We start from the raw sequence: 19,224 nt of genomic DNA on the forward strand, positions 1-19,224 counted from the left end.
AACCATCTTCAGCCAGAAGTGCTGAGTGGATGATCCATCTCAGCCTCCTCCAGTGGTCCCCAGCATCACAGATGCCAGTCTTCAGCCAATTCAATTCACTCCATGTGATATCAAGAAACAGTTGGGAGCCCTGGATACTGCAAAGGGGATGGGGGAGGATGAGGGGGTGAGGGGAAGTGGTAGAGGAGAAGTGAGGAGAGGTGAAAAGGGAGGAGGGACCACGAGAGGAGTTACAGGATTGTAGAAGAGATGGAAACTGTTAGCGAAGAGAGGAAAATTCTCTACAAAAAAAAAGTCAGACGAGGATCACATTTTTAATTTGAGTAAAGGAAATGAGAAATATTTATTGGATACTTGGTAATTAAAAATTCCACTGCACAGAACTCAGCCTTTATAGGAAATACAGAGCTGATGATCCCAGTACATACAGCTATATATCTCAGCAGCTTAGCATTCTAGTCATTCAACGCTAAAGCACTTGGATTAATTTGTTACTTTGATTTATTCAAGAGTTTGAGTCATAGTTTGGCAGCAAACCCCAGCACAAATACTGGAAGTACAGCTTTGATCAAAAGGGTTCCCAGAGATGCATCTTAGATGACCCCTCTCTCTCTCACTTATCATTCTGCATCATCAAGGAAATTATGGAGAGACTGACTGTTTCTGCAAACTGCAGCTTTTGGTGGCTCTGATCTCCTTTCTAAAGAGCATCTCTGCCAGCTACATCTACCTACTGTACTTAGGGCAGCTGGCATCAGAGCTAGAGAGAGGAGACTGGGAGAGGCTCCTTCATGTGACTTGTAACTCATTGAAACTATACCTTTGCTCAGTGAAGTCGCTGACAGATAATCAGGAAAATAACCCACAAGAAATACAAACAAAGGAGAGACAGTGTGCGGAAAGGGATGGCAGGGAAGATAACGACACAGAACAATCGCTCATTCCATGGGGAAGTTGCCATCATGCCCGTTCTGTTCCAGTTGAAATATTAATTTTGACTTCCACAAGGCAGAGCATCCAGAGCATGAAGGATAGCCAGAGAGAGAAGAAGGATCAGCATTCGGGGACTGTCCAGCACAAGTCCAGGGGCACCACAGGTGGTCACATTACCTGACACATTAACAGAAAGATGAGATGAGAAAATATGACTTTGTATTTGCAACAATACCATTGGTTCCTGCAAAATGACAACACCACTATCCATCACACATAGAATGGCAGAACAGTATTGTAGGGGAGGCCATTTGGTCCATCACATTTCACAATCTCAGTCACACTTCACTTATCCCTCCACATACTGCTGCAATATTTCTCTCCTTTGTGTATTTATCCAAGTCCATTTGAAAGGCTAAAACTGAATCTGTTTCCACCACTAAACTTTAAACACTGGTTGCTTTAAACAGACTGCCCTCATTTTGTCACACTGCTTTTACAAATTACCTCATTCTGCAGTGACGCAATATGAGCTCCTCAGTAGCTGATGCTCTAGAAGAATCCTAAACTGAAATCTCAGTGCAAGTGAATTTATGTTTGACTTTTTCTGTCAACTTTAAAACAACTTCCAGCTCAGGTTTCAAAATAAAAACAGGAAGTGATTAACAGGCTGATAACACAGTGTGGAGCTGAAGGAACACAGCAGGTCAGGCAGCATCAGAGAAGCAGGAAAGTTGATGTTTTGAGTCAGGACCCTTCCTTCATTCACTCTCACTCAATTTACAGTTGCACAGAGTCAAGATCCAACCCTCTTAATTGCCTGTGACTAAGACTGAAAGCTATTTAAAGAAACTCAGAAGTGCAAGTCACAAAGTAAAACTCTCTCTGCACCAGCCCAGCAGATATTCTCAGGACAGCTATAGCATTGGACTAGATACAAAAGTAAAGCTCTTTACACTGTCACCTTTAAACACGCATAGAATCAGTACAGCTCATAAGAACATAATAGGAGTAGAAGGTCATTCAGCTCCAGTTTTGCCCCATTATTTGATTGGATCATGGCTGATCTTCCTCAGGCCTGAACTCAACTTTAGTGAAGCTCCTCATAGCCCTCAATTCCTTGCTATGTCAAAAAAACCTACCTCTGCCCTCTGTAGATAATTTATGTGATCTAGCCTCCTCAAGTGTCTGGGGTTCAGAACTCCAGATGTTCACAACTCCAGATGTTCACTACCTTCTGGGAGAAGAAATTCCTTCACATCTTAGTTTTAAACAAATGTACCCTAATTTTGTAACTATGCGTCCTAGTCAAAGATACATCCACTGGTGGAAACATCTTCTCAACATCTCCCCTGCGAAACCACCTCAAAATCTTGTATCTTTCAATAAGATCACCCCTCATTCTTCTAAACTGTAATGAATAAGGGCCAAGTCTGTCTAGCTGTTGTTGATAAATCAACACTTTCATTCTAGGATAGTAGGAACTGCAGATGCTGGAGAATCCGAGACAACAAGGTGCAGGGCTGGATGAACACAGCAGGCCAAGCAGCATCATAGGAGCAGAGAGGCTGACGTTTCGGGCCTAGACCCTTCTGCTTTCCGGAGGGACAACTCTCTCCGTGACTCCCCCGTCCGCCCCACACTTTCATTCTAGGATCAGCCGAGTGAATCTCCTTTGACCTGCCGCTAATGCCAGTCCATCCTTTCTTAAATACAGGGACCAAAGCTGTCCACAGCCTCAGCAACACCCTGTACAGTTGGAACAAGACTTCCTCATCCATGAACCACAAGAAATTAGCATTCAAGCTCAGTGGCTAATGGAGATGGCAAATCTAATGGACTAAGGAATGGAAGTAAAAACAGATTTTGCCAAAACTGTGCAAGGCACTCATCAGACCCCAGCTGGATTACTGAACTGTATTGGTTCCTTTATTTAAGGAAAGACGTATTAGCATTGCAGACAGTCCAGACAAGGTTCACTAGGCTGATGCTGAGAACGAAGGGACTGTCTCAAGAGAGCTGGAGAAAGTTGGGCCTGCATTTGCTGGGATATAGAAGAAAGAGGGGTGACCTTATTGCAACATACAAGATACTTAAGGGACTTGACAGGGTAGATGTGGAGATGCTTTTCCCTTTGTGGGGGAGTCCAGGATCAGACTGCACTATCTTAGAATAAAGGGTTGCCCATTTAAGACAAATGGGAAGAGGAATTTCTACTCGGAGGATTGTGAATGTGTGAAATTTTTTCAACCAAAGAGAGCTGTCAAAGATGGCTCATTAAGTACATTCAAGGCAGAGAGAGACAGATTTTTAATCAGTCAGGGAATTAAGGGTAATAGGGAAAGACTGGAAAGTGGAGTTGAGAATTCTCAGATCTGCCATGATCAAACTGAATGTTGGAGCTGACTTGGTGAACTCAATGGCCTACTTCTGCTGTTATGAGATATGGTGTTAAAACACCAACCACTTAGCAATAAAGGCCACAGTTCCACTTGCCTTCTTAATTACTTGCTGCACCTCCAAGCCAACTCTGTTTCCAGATCACTCAGCACTGAGTTTGTTGTAATCTTCCCATTTAAAGAATTCTTCACTTTCCTACATTAAACTACACCTGCCAAGTTTTTGCCCACTCACTTAAAGGTCCCATAACCCTGTGCCTTATATCATCTCAACATTCCCTCCCACCTATTTTTGTATTGTACATCGATCAGGGTTAGAGATAGAGTAAAACATCTGCACACTGTCCCCATTAATCACTCCAAGACAGGGAGAGTATGGGTACAGAGAAACAGTAAAGCTACCTTTACTCTTAAAATGGATATAAATGTCCCTCCACTCAAACTGAAAAGTAAGCTCCCTTGATACTGTCCCCATCAAACACTCAAGGACAGGGGCAGCACAGTGTTAGATAAATGGTAAAGTTAAGCAAGGTGATTTCATGTCTGTTAACTATAGCTAATAGAAAAGCTCTTCTTCTAAATATTGTGTATAACAAATGCAACATTTGACATGACTACACCAATAAAGATGCTGGGTGTGAAGTTCACTAATTTTGTCTAGCTGTGAGAAATTTCCTGTGATAGACTTTCAGAGTTACTGGATCTGGTGTTAATATTGTTTGGGACAGCAGGTGATGTCTCTCTAGCCCACAGTGACAACATAAGAATTCTTCTGTCCAAGTGTCCATTCCCTTCTCCATCAGGGAGACGCCATGCACAGGGCCCTTGGATGGGGTGCCACAGGGTTTGGTCCTCAGGCCACAACTACTTACAATCTGTGTCAATTTCTTGGATGTGGGGACAGGAGGTGCTCTAGCGAAATTAGATGACACCAAAATAGGTGGGAAAGTAAGCTGCAATAAAGAAATAAGAAATTTATAAATGGATATGGATAGGTTAGATGAATGGGCCAAAATTTGACAGATGAAGTTTAATGTGTAAAGTGAGAGGTTATCTATTTTGGTCAGAAGAATAGAATGACAACTTATTATCAAAATGGAGAGAAACTTCAGAGTGCTTTAGTGCAGAGGGATCTGGGTGTCCTTATGCATGAATCACAGAATGCTAGTATGTAGGTATAGCAGGTAATATGGAAGGAAAATGGATTTTTTCATATTTATTGAAGGAATAAAGTATAAAAGTAGGAAAGTGTTACTACAACTGTACAAAGCATTAGTTAGACCGCACCTGGAGCTTTACATACAAATTTGGTCCCTTTTTTAAGGGAGGCTGAATGGCCCACTTCCACTCCTAGCTCTCATGACTCCTCATACTGACAATTCCTCATGTGTTAAAGAAGATATTCTTACCATGCTTCACTGAAATTGTTTTATTGGCATTCTTCTTTGTTTCGCTATCAGAGTGAAGATGGCATGTGTATGTACCATCATCAGAATCACTGAATCCAGTCAACATTAGCGTCAAGCAAGTGTCCTTCAAGATTGCTTTTGCACGATCCTTGTAAATGGTAGTTATCGCATTGGTGTGGATTGTGCTTGCGAGCACAAATGTGCTTTTCTCCTTAGAGAGACTCCACTCATACTGGATGGCGTTACTGCCAGTCTTCTTGTAGGCGCAATCAATACGCAAATCATTGGTTTTATTGGTACATGCGTACAAGTCTGTGATTTCCAGGCCCTCTGTCATGGACAACACTGAAAAACAGGAATAAAATGGCCAGTAGTGTTAATAATTTAACATTGCAATTTAAATGCTGATATCTGTGAAGTGTAGGACACCACAATGCTATTAGGGAGGGAGTTCCAGAATGTTTACCCAGTGACACTGATGGAACAACGATGTAGATCCATGTCACATTCAGATAGAAGCTTACAAATGGTGACATTTTCATCTGTCTGGTGCCCTTCTGATTCTAAGTGGGAGAGCATGTGGATTTTGAAGGTGCTATTGAAGCAGAATGAGTTGCTGCAATGCACTTTGTAGATGGCACCCCCTGTACATTGGTGCTGAAGAGACCCAGTGGGATGAAAGTATATAGTGCCAGTCAACAGACTGCTTTGCCCTGGATGGTGTCAAGCTTCTTGAGTGTTGTTGGAGCTGCACCCATCCAGGTAAGTCACACTCCTGACTTGTGCCTTGTAGATGGTGGACAGGCTTTGGTGAGTCAGATGGTGCGTTACTTACTGCAGGTCTCCCAGCCTCTGACCTGCTGTTGTCACCATAGTATCTATATAGCAAGGCAAGTTCAATTTATGGTCAATGATAACTCCCAGAATGTCGATTGTGGGGGATTTTGGGATGATAATGCTATTTAAAATACCAAAAGAAGACAGTTGTACTATGTCTCGGAAATGGTCATTGCCTGAAACTTTATAATTACGTGATGGTTTCAAAGTATCATCACAACTCCCTAGCACAATGACCGAGTGTGAAACACACAAGGTCCATGAATGTTTACTCGGCTGTGATCAAACATTATTGAATAGGCAACTGACAGCAGAGCTGCTGGTTCCATTTACTGGCCCAAATTCTTCCCCTTTCTAAAGTTGGGTCCTGTATGTTAGAGTGAGTTAAGAGAAAAGAAAGATTTGTTTTTAATTTCAGCGATCGCAGCAAAACCTTGCAGCACAGATAATTTTAGGTAGATTTGCTGAATTTTCTGGTTTACCCAGACACACACCCAGAATCTGCATCAGAGTGGAGTGTACAAACTCTGATTGTGTGTGCGTGTGCACATGTGTGCGCGCGTGCTGTGGTCTCCTACCTGCCAGGACCAACACTATCAGCAGCTGGTTCATCTTCAACAAAGGCCAATCGATATCTGTCCACAAGCCAATCACAGCCCCTGTGAAATACACCAAACCCTGTCAGAAACAATGGATAGCGGCTCCATTCCCTCGGTTGCTTCCAGCTTCTCACAGTAGCTTCAGAAAGAGAGAAGACCGTAAAGCTCCCCTTGGGACAAGTGCAGTGAGGGGGATCCAGCCACACCAAACTCTCTTAAATGTTTTCATTAAGTCCCTGACTAGCTCTTCCATGGCTCTTCCCACCTCTCAGTCAGGCTCATGGGTTCAATAACCACTTTAAAAAATTTCAGCACATTAACCAGAGCAGCTTCCAGTGCAATACCGAGAGAGCGTCGCACTGTCGCAGGGTCAGTGTCGAGGGAGCGCCGCACTGTCAGATGAGAAACTATACCAATGCCACAACTTCCCTCTCAAATGGGTGCAGATAAACTTATAGCAATTTGCTTTCGTTTAAAAAAAGGGCGAATTCTCTACAGAAATCAAAGTTAACCTTTTAGGTCTGGTGACCCTTCCACAAAACTGTTTGAAAACAGAACGTTAACTTCGATTTCCCTTCACAGATGCTGCCAAATAGCAACTTCTTTTCCAGCAACTTCTGTTTTTGTTTCTGATTTACAGCATCCGCAGTTCTTTCGGTTTTTATTGAAGAGAATTCTCTGTTGGGTCCAGTATCAGTACCTCATTATTGTTTTGAGTTTAGTTTTGACAATTTGCTGCTGTGTTTCCCATATTACAATGGCGACAACATTTTTCAAGTTGGCATAATTCAATTTAGAACATTTGAAGGTCCATAAGACACTCACGGACTTGGTCTCCACAGCCCTCTGTGGCAATGGGTTCCATAGATTTACTATCCTCTGGCTGAAGAAATTCCTCCTGATCTCAGTTCTAAAGGGTTGCCCCTTAACTCTGAAGCTGTACTGTTGGGTTCTAGTCTCTCCTACTAGTGGAAACATATTCTCCATGTCCACTCTATCCAGGCCCCTCAGTATTTGTGGAGAAGCGAAAAATATGTTTCCATTAGTTGGAGAGTAGGATCCAAGGGCACAGCCTCATTCTTCCAACAAGGTGCATAACCTCACTCTTTCCCACACCGTATTTCATCTGCCACTTCTTTCTCTAACTTGCTGGTTATTTCCTCAAAAGAATTCCAACAGATTTTTCAGACATGACCTCTCCTTAACGAAGCCATGCTGACTCAGCTCTATTTTACCGTGCACTTCCAAGTACTCCACAATAATGGACACTAAAATCTTCCCAACAACCGAGGTCAGGCTAACTAGCCAATAGTTTCCTGTCTTCTGCCTCCCTCCTTTCTTAAGTAAGGGCATTCCAATAGCCATTTTCCAGACCCTCCCTGACTCCAATGATTCCTGAAAGATCACCACTACTGCCTCCACATTCTCCTCAGCTATCTCCTTCAGAACTCTGGGGAGTAATCCATCTGCATCTGGGTTATTTATCTACCTTCAAACCTTTCAGCTTGCCTAGCACCTTCTCCTTAGTGATGGCCGCTACACTCACTTCTGCCCCCCTGACTGTCTTGAAATTCTGGTATGTTGCTGGTGTTTTCCACCGTGAAAACTAATGCACAGTACCAATTCAGTTCCTCCTCCATTTCTTTGTTCCCCATTACTACTTCTCCAGCCTCATTTTTCAACCACCCAATGTCCATTCTTGCTGCTCTTTTTTATATACCTAAAGAACTCTTGCAATCTTCTTTTACATTACTAGCTAACTTACCCTCATATTTCATCTTTTCCCACTTATTGATTTCTGGTTGTCCTGTGCTGGTTTTTAAAAGGCTTCCCAACTCTCTGGCTTCCCACTAATCTTCACCACACTGTATACTTTTTCTTTTGCTTTAATACTGTCCCTGACTTCCCTTGTCACCCGCGGTTGCCTCACCCTCCCCTTAGCATGTTTCTTCTTCCTTGCGATGAATTACTGCTGTGCCTCTTGAATAACTCCTACAAGTTCCTGCCATTAGTGTTCTTCCCTGCAGGTTCCTCTTCCAATCAGCTCTGGCCAGCTCCTCCCTCATGTCTTTGTAGTTACCTTTACTCAATTGTAATGTGTTACATCTGGTTCAAGCTTCTCTCTCAGACTGCAGGGTGAATTTTATCATATTATGGTCACTGTCCCTAAAGGTAAGCACTTGGAACCTTTGTAAACTTCAGCATTAAACATATTGGATTCACAAACGTTCCACTTGCTTGTTGCAACATGATTAGAAATCAACATGTAAATAAACTTCAACAGAATTACTAATCTAAAGTGCCATTCCCTTGCAGTTGTTATCTTCAAGACCAGACGACTGATCTTGAACCACCCAAATCATTCTTTCAAAATAGAAGTGACGTGGTGAGTGGGACATCATCAGTTTCTCTTCACTTTTACAAATCGAATTCCCTGACAAAACACGCGTGAACTATTCACCACGGTGCATCACCAGGTTTATTAATTAAACAATTACACAGATTGAACATTGTGCCTGCCTAGGTCTTGTGAATAGGTCAAATGACAGAATTAAAAATTACTCCATTCCAAACTTTGACAAAGTTATCAGTCTCTATGGTGGTCACAACATTACACAGAATCAGAAATACATAGCAAGTTACTGATGGTACATTTCTAAAAAAAAAATTGTTAAAATATTGATTCAGTTCAAAATTACTTAAAGCAAGTCAGAGAGCATGAAAGGACAGGAATTATGGAGAAAATGGAATGTTAATACATTTTGATGGAAGGGCTGTTTATTTTATATTCACTCGTGGGACATGGGCGTTGCTGGCTCAGACAGCATTTATCGCCAATTTTTATTTCCTCAAGGCGGTGCTGGTGAGCTGCCTTCTCAAACCCCTGCAGTGCACATAATCCCCACATACACTACGGTGTAATCATACAATCTGTTGCCCAGTATCTAAATCAATAAAGAGTCAGGGAGGGTCTGGGAAGATTCTGGTTTGTTCAGATATTTCCATCGAAAGAAAAATTACAAATAAATGACTGTAAAAGGAAACATCTGGGACATAAAGAGAGTCCAATTAGACAAGGGACAAGCCTGGAACATTGGAGTAATTTTTAAGTGTTGTCAAATAAAACCACATGGAATTAACAAAAGGTTAATTTCTTTACTTCTGCACAACCCATTTATTTAACATAAGAGCAGGATTAGGTCATTCAGCCCATCGAGTCTCCTCTGCCATTCAATCTGATCGAGGCTGATTATCCATTACAATGACTTCTTTTTCCTACACCATTCCCATATCCCTTTACGTGATTAACTGATTTCTGAATACTAATCCCTACTTTAAACATACTCAATAACTGAGCTTCCATAGTCCGTACAGAATTCTAAAGATTAACAACCCTGAGTAAATTAACATTTCTTTGTCCTTAGTGGTTTCTCCCTTACTTTGTAATAGTGTCCCCTAGATTTACACTCCTCCATCAGGGGAAACATCTTATGTAAATTTACCTTCTTTATTCGTTTGAGTATTTTGTAGATTCAATAAAGATCACTTCTGATTCTTAGAAAACGTAGGGAAGACGTGGTCAGTTTTCCCAATCTCTCAGTATAGGACAGTCCAGTCATCCTGGGAACAAGTCTGGTGAACCTTTGTTATACTCCCTCTACAGTAATAATATTTCTTGAGAAAGGGAGACCAGAATTGCACACAGTGCTCTGGGTGTGTTCTTACTAAGCTCTGATACAATGGAAAGAAGATGTTCACTATTTTTGTACTCAAATCCTCTTTCAATAAAGCCTAACATTCCTTTAGCCTTCCTAATAGCTTACTTCACCTGCACCTTAGCCTTCTAACTTATTCACAGCATATACAAGTCTGTTTTGTACATCTCCACTTTCCTGAAATACTGCTGTATAAAGCTATCCCTTACATGGCCCGTGGTCTCCCCCTCCATACCATTACTGTTTTTTAGGTTTACCCAGTCGATATGCAGATTGAAATCATCCATGATTACTGTATTACATACTTCTCTAATCTCCTGATTAATACCATGCCAAACACTACTATTACAGTTAGTGAATATAAATAACACTTATCAATGTTTGCCCCCTTACTTTGTTCTACCCCATCAAATTCTACATTTGTTTCTTCCAATCTGAGATCCTCCCATCCTAATGCACCAATCCCATCCTTACTATCAGAGCAACACCACTTCCTTTTCCTTTTTGCATGACTTTCCTAAATGTAACATTTTAGAGACTGAAGTTCGTGATTCACCCAGACGGTAAAAAAAATTGGGGGGTGGGTGCTTTGAAACGTTGAACTTTCGCATTTCCTTTCTCATTGGTCTTAATTCACAGCCTTTCCTCAGACAGACAGGGTCAGCGGTAGGTGTCTTTTCCCTAGGAGGGAGGAATTTCAAGACGGGGCGGGGGCACATTTTTAATGTAACAGGAGGGAGATTTAAAAAAAGACATGAAATTTCTTTTTACACAGAGGGTGGTTCGAGTGTGAAATGAACATCATTTCAAATGAAGTGGTTGGTGTGGGTACAGTTACGTTTAAAAGATATTTGCAAAAGTACACGAATAGGAAAGGTTTGGAGGGATATGGATCAGGGGCAGGCCGGTGGGACTGGTTTAGTTTGGGATTATGTTCGGCACGGACTGGTTGGGCCGAAGGGTCTGTTTCCGTGCTGTATCACAGAATGAAGTTGCTGTTGTGGGGAGTGGGCTGACCGTGTGCCAGCCTCCTGCCCGGGACTGAGACACGTCCCTTCAGCCACTCCCGGCCCCGGCATCTCTCCCCAATCCGCCCAAATAACAGTCAGAGCGGAGCCGAAATTCCCCATTCCCTATTCCTGTTCCTCTGTGTCTCCGCAGCTACTGCCTGCTGAGTTCCTCCAGCACTCTGTCCCTCTGTTCACCTCATTATTCTGTTTTCCCCCCTAATTTCTATGTTATTAATCCCGACCCTTTTTTTCCCCAAGCTGTTTTGGTTTAACATCAGTTCTACTTCTCCCTTATTATCACCCCAGTTCTCACCTTCACTCTCTCCGGAATCTTCAGCCTCTGGATGTTTTCAGTGAGTTGCAGTTGGAAGGGTGTGTGTGTATGATAGAGAGAGAGAGACACAGCAGGTTCCTCAATGCGGCATACAGATATCAGCTGACCCTGAGAAACACGCCCCTCCCACCCAGAACCTCAAACCTTTCCCCCTTCAGTCCTTTCAATGTTTGCAATCCGTCGCACTTCCTCACTATTCCCCAATTCCATACACTCCTGCGCTCCTCTCGTTGTTGGGAATCAGTCTGTCCAGCCGGGAATAAAGGGGTTTCCCGGGGGCGGGAGACCCCGAAACACACATAGATCCCTCTGTCCTTGCTGCCTCTCAGGGTGTGGGGGCTGCCCCAAAACTGGGTAAAGATGGAGAGTCTATTTCATTGATACAACAGATGTAGGCGAGTGAGGGACCCAGAAAGAAATAGTTCTTCTGCAATAATTAACAGGATCCAAAGTAAAACAAGTGATGACATGTCTTTGATCTGAATCATTAACTTTGTCTTGTAGAAGCTGCCCTGAGCTGCTCAGCGATTGCAACATTTCCTAAATTTCTTTCTGCTCTGCTTTATCTGCAGGCACACTGCTTTGTAAAGACTTGATATCAGGACACTGTCCAGGACACCATGTTAGAGATCTCAGCCTCTTCGTTACAACTGACAGGTTTCTGCCCCTCAGCTCAATTCCTCACTAAAATGGAGGTACACACTTGGCCCAGAATCTCCCATTGGGAAAGGTTATGACCAGACTCGGGGTAAGAGGTTTGTTCTACATTGTAATACTCCCAGCAACAGAAACTGCTTTACATCAACATTATAGAACAGTGTAATACTGCCTAACTCTGTGACCACCCCCCCCATGCAATTCATGCCTTTATTATCAATTGACACAACTATTCCAACATGCTCCAAGTGCTCTCCCATGTTCTATACTTTGTTACTTTGAGGAAATTTAACTATTCACTGCCTGCACACTAACCTGTACCAAGTAATGATTCTCAATCACTTCACTGATTCCTGGTCAAGCCCAAGCACAGTGAAAAATTTTGTTTTGCATGCAGTACTGGCAGAACATACCGTAAGATCATAGGGTGATTGAACAGAGTGAGGAATACAAAGTTACAGCTGTAAAGAAGGTGCTTAAAGAGCAAGAACAACATTACATTTGAAATTTGAGAGGTCCATTCAAAAGTCTAATAACAGTGGGGAAGAAGCTGTTCTTGAACTTGTTGGTACATGTGTTTAAGCTTCTATATTTTCCACCTGATGGAAGAGGTTGGTAGAAATTGTAACTGGGGTGGGACGGGTCCTTGATAATGTTGGCTGCCTTTCTGAGTCATCAAGAAGTGTGGATGGAGTCAATGGTTGGAAGGTTAGCTTGTGTGATGGACTGGGCTGCGTCAGAATGGATTGGTCAGAATATAAAGAATGGCAGAGAATAACAGATGTTTGTCAGGAGGAAGCACTTAACATATGACAAAAAGCAAGAGATTTTCTCTCTACAAACCTGCTGAGTTTCTCCAGCATTGTCCGTGTTTATTTCAGATTTCCCACATCTGCAGTAGCTTGATTTTATTACTGAGAGTTTCCACAGGTATTTTAAAAGCAAAGCATGAGTAAAAGCAGAGTTGGTTCACTGGAGAATGAGAATGGGAAGGTAATAGTAGATATTAAGGTAATAGAACGTGAAATGAACAATTATTTTACTTCTGTCTTCACCACAAAGTAAAACAAAAGCATTCCATTAGTAGCTGTAAATCAGATGGTAGAAAGGGAAGAGGGACATAGCGCAATTACAATCAGGATGGAATTGATACTGAGCAAAGTGATGGAACTGCAGACTGACAAGTCTCAAGGTTCAAATGGGTCTTAAAATAGATTATTAATGAGGTAGAATATGCATTGGTGATAATTTTATTTTAAAAAAATCCTCAATTCAGGAAAGGTTCCATTGGACTGGAAAGTAGCAAATATAACCCTGTACTTGAGAGGGGAGGGAAACAGGAAACTATAAACCAGATAGCTTGTTAAGAGCAGCACAGTGACTCAGCAGTTAGCAATGTTGCCTCACAGCGCCAGGGTCCTGAGTTTGATTCCAGCCTGGGGTGACTGTCTGTGTGGAGTTTGCACATTCTCCCCGTGTCTGTGTGAATTTCCTCCGGGTGCTCCAGTTTCCTCCCACAGTCCAAACTTGTGCAGGTTAGGGTGGATTGGCCATACTAAATTGCCCCGGAGTGTTCAGGGATATGCAGGTTAGGTGGATTATCTGTGGTAAATGCAGGGTTCAGGGATAGGGTCAGGGGCTGGATCTGGGTGGGATGCTATTTGAATGGTTGGTGCAGACTTGATGAGCTGAATAACCCCTTTCTGCACTCTAGGGATTCTATGAACTGTCAAAAGGAAGGTGTTAAAATCTATTATTAAACAGATTATAGCTGTGCACTTAGGAAATCCCGAGTTAATTGGGAACAGCCAGCATGGTTTCACCAAAGGGAAATCATTTTTAAGCAATTTATTAATGCTGTTTGAAGGAGTAACATGCCTTGTGGATAAAGGGTAGCCTGTGGACATAGCAGACTTGCATTTTCAGAAAGCAATAAATAAGGTGCGGAAAATAAAACTGCCTGGTATAGTTGGTGACTATGAACATGGAGAGAAGATTGGCCGGCTGGCAGAAAACAGAGGGCACATAGGCTGTTTTTGATTGGCAGAATGCATCAAGTGGAGTTCCACAGGGACCTGTGCTGGGGGGGATCAATATATGGTTTGGTTTCTGAGGAAAGCTTGGACAGGTTGGGGTTGGTTTCCACTGAAGTTTAGAAAAGTGAGGGGTGACTTGATAGAAGTATGTAAGATCCTGAATCGTGTTGATAAACTGGATGTGGGTGAATATTTCCTCTTGTAGTCCAGAACTAGGGACATGATTTTAAAAGCAGGGGTCACCTTTTTTGGGACAGAGATGAGCAGAGTTTTTCTCTCTGAGGGTTGTGTGACTTTGGAAGGTAGTGGAGGTGGGACCTTTGAATATTTTTAAGCTAGAAATGAATAGATTCTTGTTCGGCAGGTAATTGAAGGTAATCAGGGGTAGGTAGGAGTATGGAATTCAAAACACACCCAGATCAGCTGTAATTTTATGAATGGCAGAGTAGACTTGAGGGGCTGAATGGTCTACATTTGCTCATGTTTTCTATGATTGTGCATACATTGTTTTTAAATCTCTGCATGATCTTGCCCCTCCTATGTCTGTGATCTTCCTCAGTCTTGTAACCCTCAAAAATATCGGCATCTAGTCCTCAGCTCTTGCACATCCCTAAGTTGATTCCTTCCACCCTCAGCTGCTTTAGCTCCAAACCCTGGAATTCCCTCCTTCAACATCCTTGCACCTTTCCCACTCTCTCCTCCTTTACAACGTTCCTACCTCTTCCACCAAGTTTATTTGATAAAGCTCCTTTGAAGAGCCCTGTGATGCTTTTGTTTGTTAAAAATGCTCTACAAATCATATCTACAAATCTACAATCATATTATGTATGAACATCTATTCTCTGTTGCCCTAGGCTGGCCTTGTAAATCTAAATCACTCTGCACCCATGTGCCCCTTTCTCTCTATTTGTGAAAGCTGCCCACAGACCATCAGGTTGAATAATAGGTAATGATCCCGCTCCTGCTCTCTCCCATTACTGGGCAGTTTAATGGAAGTTGGAAGTTGGGACAGATGAGGAGAAGTGTTTGAGCTCACTCACTTTGAAGCTGCAGATATGTTCAGATATTTTTAACAAAGTTGAGAGACTGAGAGCTATGGAGGAAAGAATGATTAGTGAATATACTTAACAGAATTTTCTAAAAGCTACATACAAAAATATAAATCAAAAATGTTAACTGTCACAAATGGATACTTAGACTATTACATGCATTTTTAAAGAAATCTGGTCTGTTTTTAAAGTAGACATAAGGAGTTGTACAAATTCATTCCCAAAAACCACATGACTTCTCCTGTAGCTTCAACTACAATCAAAAAGCAATTAGCATGTGTTGTCTTAAAAATCAATTGCAAGGTATGAAAGAATACAGAAATGGTGGAAATAGTTTCCCTTGATCTATTTCACCAAATTGCTGTCACTTTAAGCACCTCAATCAGATCATTCTCAATCTCCTGTACTTGAGAAAATTCAAGACTAGTCTACACAATTTGTCCTCACAATGTAATCTTTTATCCCAGGGTTCATCCAGGTGACTTTGTGCTGCACTCCTTTCCAGGGTCCTTCCTGAGATTGCCAGGCCCAGAACTGAGTTCAGTTACTACAGACGGATGAAGACTGTGTTGAACTGAAAGATCATTTCCACCTGTTTGTATTCCAGTCCCTTTAGATTCAGAGGGAAGCGGCTCTCCACATAAAGGGTTGTGAGAATCTATAACTCCCTTGTCCTGACACACAAAACAGTGGCAGCATTAACGTTTGCAATAGAGGCTGTCATATAGCCTCCTCTACATCAGTGAGACCAGGGGGAGGCTTGGAGATCGCTTTGTAGAGCACCTGCGCTCTGTCCGTGACAACACCTTCCGGTCGTGAACCACTCCCACTCCCACTCCCACTCCCACGGTGACATGTCCATCCTGGGCCTCCTCCAGTGTCACAACGACACCACCCGCAAACTGGAGGAGCAGCACCTCATATTCCACCTTGGGAGCCTACAGCCCAATGGCCTAAACGTGGACTTCACCAGTTTCAAAATCTCCCCATGACCAACTCTCCCTCTCATCCCCGCCTCCTTGACCTGCCTACCTGCACTCACCTATCACCATCCCACCTACCTCCCCCAGCCCCACCCCTCCTCTCTCTATTTATTTCACAGCTCCCTTCTCCCTCCTCCTTTTCTGAAGAAGGGTCCTGACCCAAAAAGTCAGCTTTCCTGCTCCTCTGATGCTGCCTGGCCTGCTGTGTTCCTCCAGCTCCACACTGTGTTATCTCTGACTCCAGCATCAGCAGTTCTTACTATCTCTGATTAAAGTTTGCTATTGTGGAGTAACAGCATTTCAATAGGGAGTAAAGGCATTGGAATGCATTTAAACCAACCATCCCTTTGAGGGGTTCCTGCATATGCTGTTGGCATACGTGTATTCTTACAGATGTGACTCTCCATCATGGGAGCTGATGCTGGGATGGCTGCTGCATTACTGCATTTGAGATGAGCTAAAAATAATGATTTACAACAGCAATGTCCAAAAAGATCAGAACAAGATTTAATGGATGGTGAGACAGTCTCAGCAGGAGACTGGATTGCAACTCGAAACCAGATGATGTCAGGAGGAAATGGGATCAATAGAAATCAATCTTAATAAAGAATAACAGAAAGTAGTGTATGCACATCATGTGAAAGATCCTTAATAACAAACACTTGGAGCACTTTGGTGGAGACTGGAGGATGCAAAGAGACTGTCTGCTGAGTCATCAGAGAGCAGGAATCTGTGTGCTAATTATTGTAATGTGAACAATCAATAATTAATCAGTGAGAACATAACCAATCATTACAGCATTAGCTGTAGCTCCACGGGAAGGAATCTTACTTCACAGAAAGCTGTGAATTTACACACTAGCAAAATGGGAGCATTAACATAGTCTCAGTGCAACACTGAGGGGGTGCCACACAATCAGAGAACCAGTACTCAGAGAATGACGCACTATTGGAGGGTCAGTGCTGAGGGAGTGCCACGCTGTCGGAGGGTCAGTGCTGAGAGAGTGCCGCACTGTTGGAGGGTCAGTGCTGAGGGAGTGCCATACTGTCAGAGGGTCGGTACTGAGGGAGCGCCACACTGTTGGAGAGTCAGTGCTCAGGGAGTGCCACACTGTCGGAGGGTCGGTGCTGAGGGAGCGCCGCACTGTCAGAGGGTCAGTGCTGAGGGAGCGCCACACTGTCGGAGGGTCAGTACTGAGGGAGCGCCGCACTGTCGGAGGGTCAGTGCTGAGGGAGCGCCGCACTGTCGGAGGATCAGTGCTGAGGGAGTGGGCACTGTCGGAGGGTCAGTGCTGAGACAGCCACACCATCGGCGGGTCAGTGCTGAGGGAATGTAATACTGTTAGTGGGACTATCTTTTGCACAACTTGCTGAACTGAGGGTCTGAACATGTTTTGTGGAAGATATGAAGACAGGGTTTGTTGGAAAGATTTAGGTGAGAAGTGTCTGTGAACTGTTTAAGGCCAATTAAGCACTTAGTGTTGTGAGGGAGGTGATTTGGCTATCATGTTTGTACTACGTTTTTAAAGGAATAATGCCACGTGTTCCACTCCCCTCTTGATTCTTCAGTGAAAACTGCGTCTTCAATAACAGTAAAATATTCTATTTTAATTGAGATTTTAACCCAATAAGGCTTCATGTTTTGCTTCACAGGAGCGTTACATAATCAATTGTGACATCAAACTACAATTCTGCTATAACACGATAGTTGCGTTCCTGTGCAACATCGCATTATAGAAAATTGTCCTATAGAAATAACAGGCCTATGGAAAAAGTGGGGTTAGGGGCAGACCACCAAAAAAAACCACTCAAAATCGCTCAAAAATCACATAACAGCCTAACACATAGGATAGCACAATTTTTATAAATGTTTAATTCATATCTAATAATGAAATAAAAGTAAATTTAACAATTTACCTTGAAAACATGGGGGAGGAGGTTGTGCTGTACCTCTCACAGAAAGCTCTTGACAACAAAGCCCATGAAATGATCACGTGATACTAGCGCAGAGATTTTTTTTTCCTTTATTCATTCATGGGATGAGGGTGTTACTGGCTAGGCAGCATTTATTGCCCATCCTAAATTGCCCAGAGGGCAGTTTAGAGTCAATCACATTGCTGTGAGTCTGGAGTCACATGTAGGCCAGACCAAGTAAGGATGGCAGTTTCCTTCCCTAAAGGACATTAGTGAACCCGATGAGTTTTTCCCTCAACAATTGACAATGGATTCAGGGTCATCATTAGATTCTTAATTCCAGATATTTATTGAATTTAAATTCTACCCACTGCTGTGGCAGGATTTGAATCCAGGTCTCCAGATCGTTATCTGGGTCTCTGGATTAACAGTCCAGCGATAATACCATTAGGCCATTGCCTCCCCCCTGTTTCAGCACTAACACTGTACATATGCATGACGAAGCCTGTGAAACAATGGTGTGATATTGATGTGTACACCTTCACCCACCAATGGAATCATGTTATAGCCAGCACAAGTTCACATTTTAGAAATAGTGTTCCCCTATTCATCAATCACTCTACAGCCTATTTGCATTGCCAGAACATGCATTACAGCAGAACCGCCTGTACAATGTTAGCACATTAGGATATTCTGAAAACTGTGTATCCTCTTGTTTAGTTGCCAGAAGAATATTGTAATTTCTGGGATATGTTGTTCTTTCAGGCACTTTGTCACTCCCAGTGGATTGTTTGCTGCATGTATCAATCATTGATAACACATCGCTTTGGGTTAAGAAATCAGATGAAGTCAGTTTTGTTTTTTGAGCATTCACAAGGGAACCATCATTAATTATTTGAAAACCAAGGTGTTTAGCTTGGTCAATGGTAAAGATTAGTCATTTACAGATTTGCTTTTTGCAGTTCACCAATCAGAGAACTTTGTGTCAGGAATGAGTCTGATCAGACAGCTCATTCAGTGAGCCAGTACAAGCATGCTGTGCTGAATGGCCTTTTGAGCTGTATCATTCTCTGATTCTTTGGACAGAATGCTTTCCTTATAAACACACAACAAATGGGAGGAAGGGGTGAAGACCCCAGAGGTCTTTCTCTTGGAGAAGTGACAGCAGAAACCATCACATATTCTCTCAGAATGATAAACAGAAAGTGCTGAAGAAACTTAGCAGGTCTGGCAGCACGTGTGAAGAGAGAAACAGAATTTACCATTTTAAGTCTGGTTCATCTCTTGTTCAGGAACCATTTCCACCAGTGAAGAAGCTGAGTGATCAGCAAAACTAGATCATTGATTCA

The 19,224-nt window shown here is 42.7% G+C and overlaps 1 protein-coding gene and 1 long non-coding RNA gene across 6 annotated transcripts in view; one reads left to right on the plus strand and one right to left on the minus strand.

Moving 5' to 3' along the window:
- Positions 1-311: 311 nt before the first annotated feature.
- On the minus strand, positions 312-11,350 carry LOC109925122 (thy-1 membrane glycoprotein). Of its 3 annotated transcripts, none has more exons than XM_048615388.1 (4): positions 11,217-11,350; positions 6,157-6,237; positions 4,742-5,086; positions 312-1,110 (listed from the first exon to the last, which is right to left on the minus strand). In XM_048615388.1, the coding sequence occupies exons 2-4, from the start codon at positions 6,188-6,190 to the stop codon at positions 989-991; spliced, it is 501 nt and encodes a 166-aa protein (XP_048471345.1). In that variant the 5' UTR covers positions 6,191-6,237; positions 11,217-11,350; the 3' UTR covers positions 312-988. The 3 variants fall into 3 exon arrangements, with proteins under 3 accessions (XP_048471345.1, XP_020380687.2, XP_048471346.1); XM_020525098.2 differs by lacking the exon at positions 11,217-11,350 and adding an exon at positions 9,681-10,416; XM_048615389.1 differs by lacking the exon at positions 11,217-11,350 and adding an exon at positions 8,258-8,412.
- LOC125486709 overlaps positions 10,403-19,224 on the plus strand; it is a 36,936-nt gene continuing 28,114 nt past the window's right edge. The window contains exons 1-3 of one of the 3 annotated variants that reach the window (XR_007265341.1): positions 10,446-10,559; positions 11,810-11,985; positions 15,447-16,989. This is a non-coding gene — a long non-coding RNA (uncharacterized LOC125486709). Of the gene's footprint in view, positions 10,560-11,809; positions 11,986-15,446; positions 16,990-19,224 lie in introns of those variants that run through there. The other 2 variants (XR_007265342.1, XR_007265340.1) reach the window with 2 other exon arrangements.

This window comes from Rhincodon typus, chromosome 32, assembly GCF_021869965.1.
Source record: "Rhincodon typus isolate 14 chromosome 32, sRhiTyp1.1, whole genome shotgun sequence".
NCBI lineage: Eukaryota > Metazoa > Chordata > Chondrichthyes > Orectolobiformes > Rhincodontidae > Rhincodon > Rhincodon typus.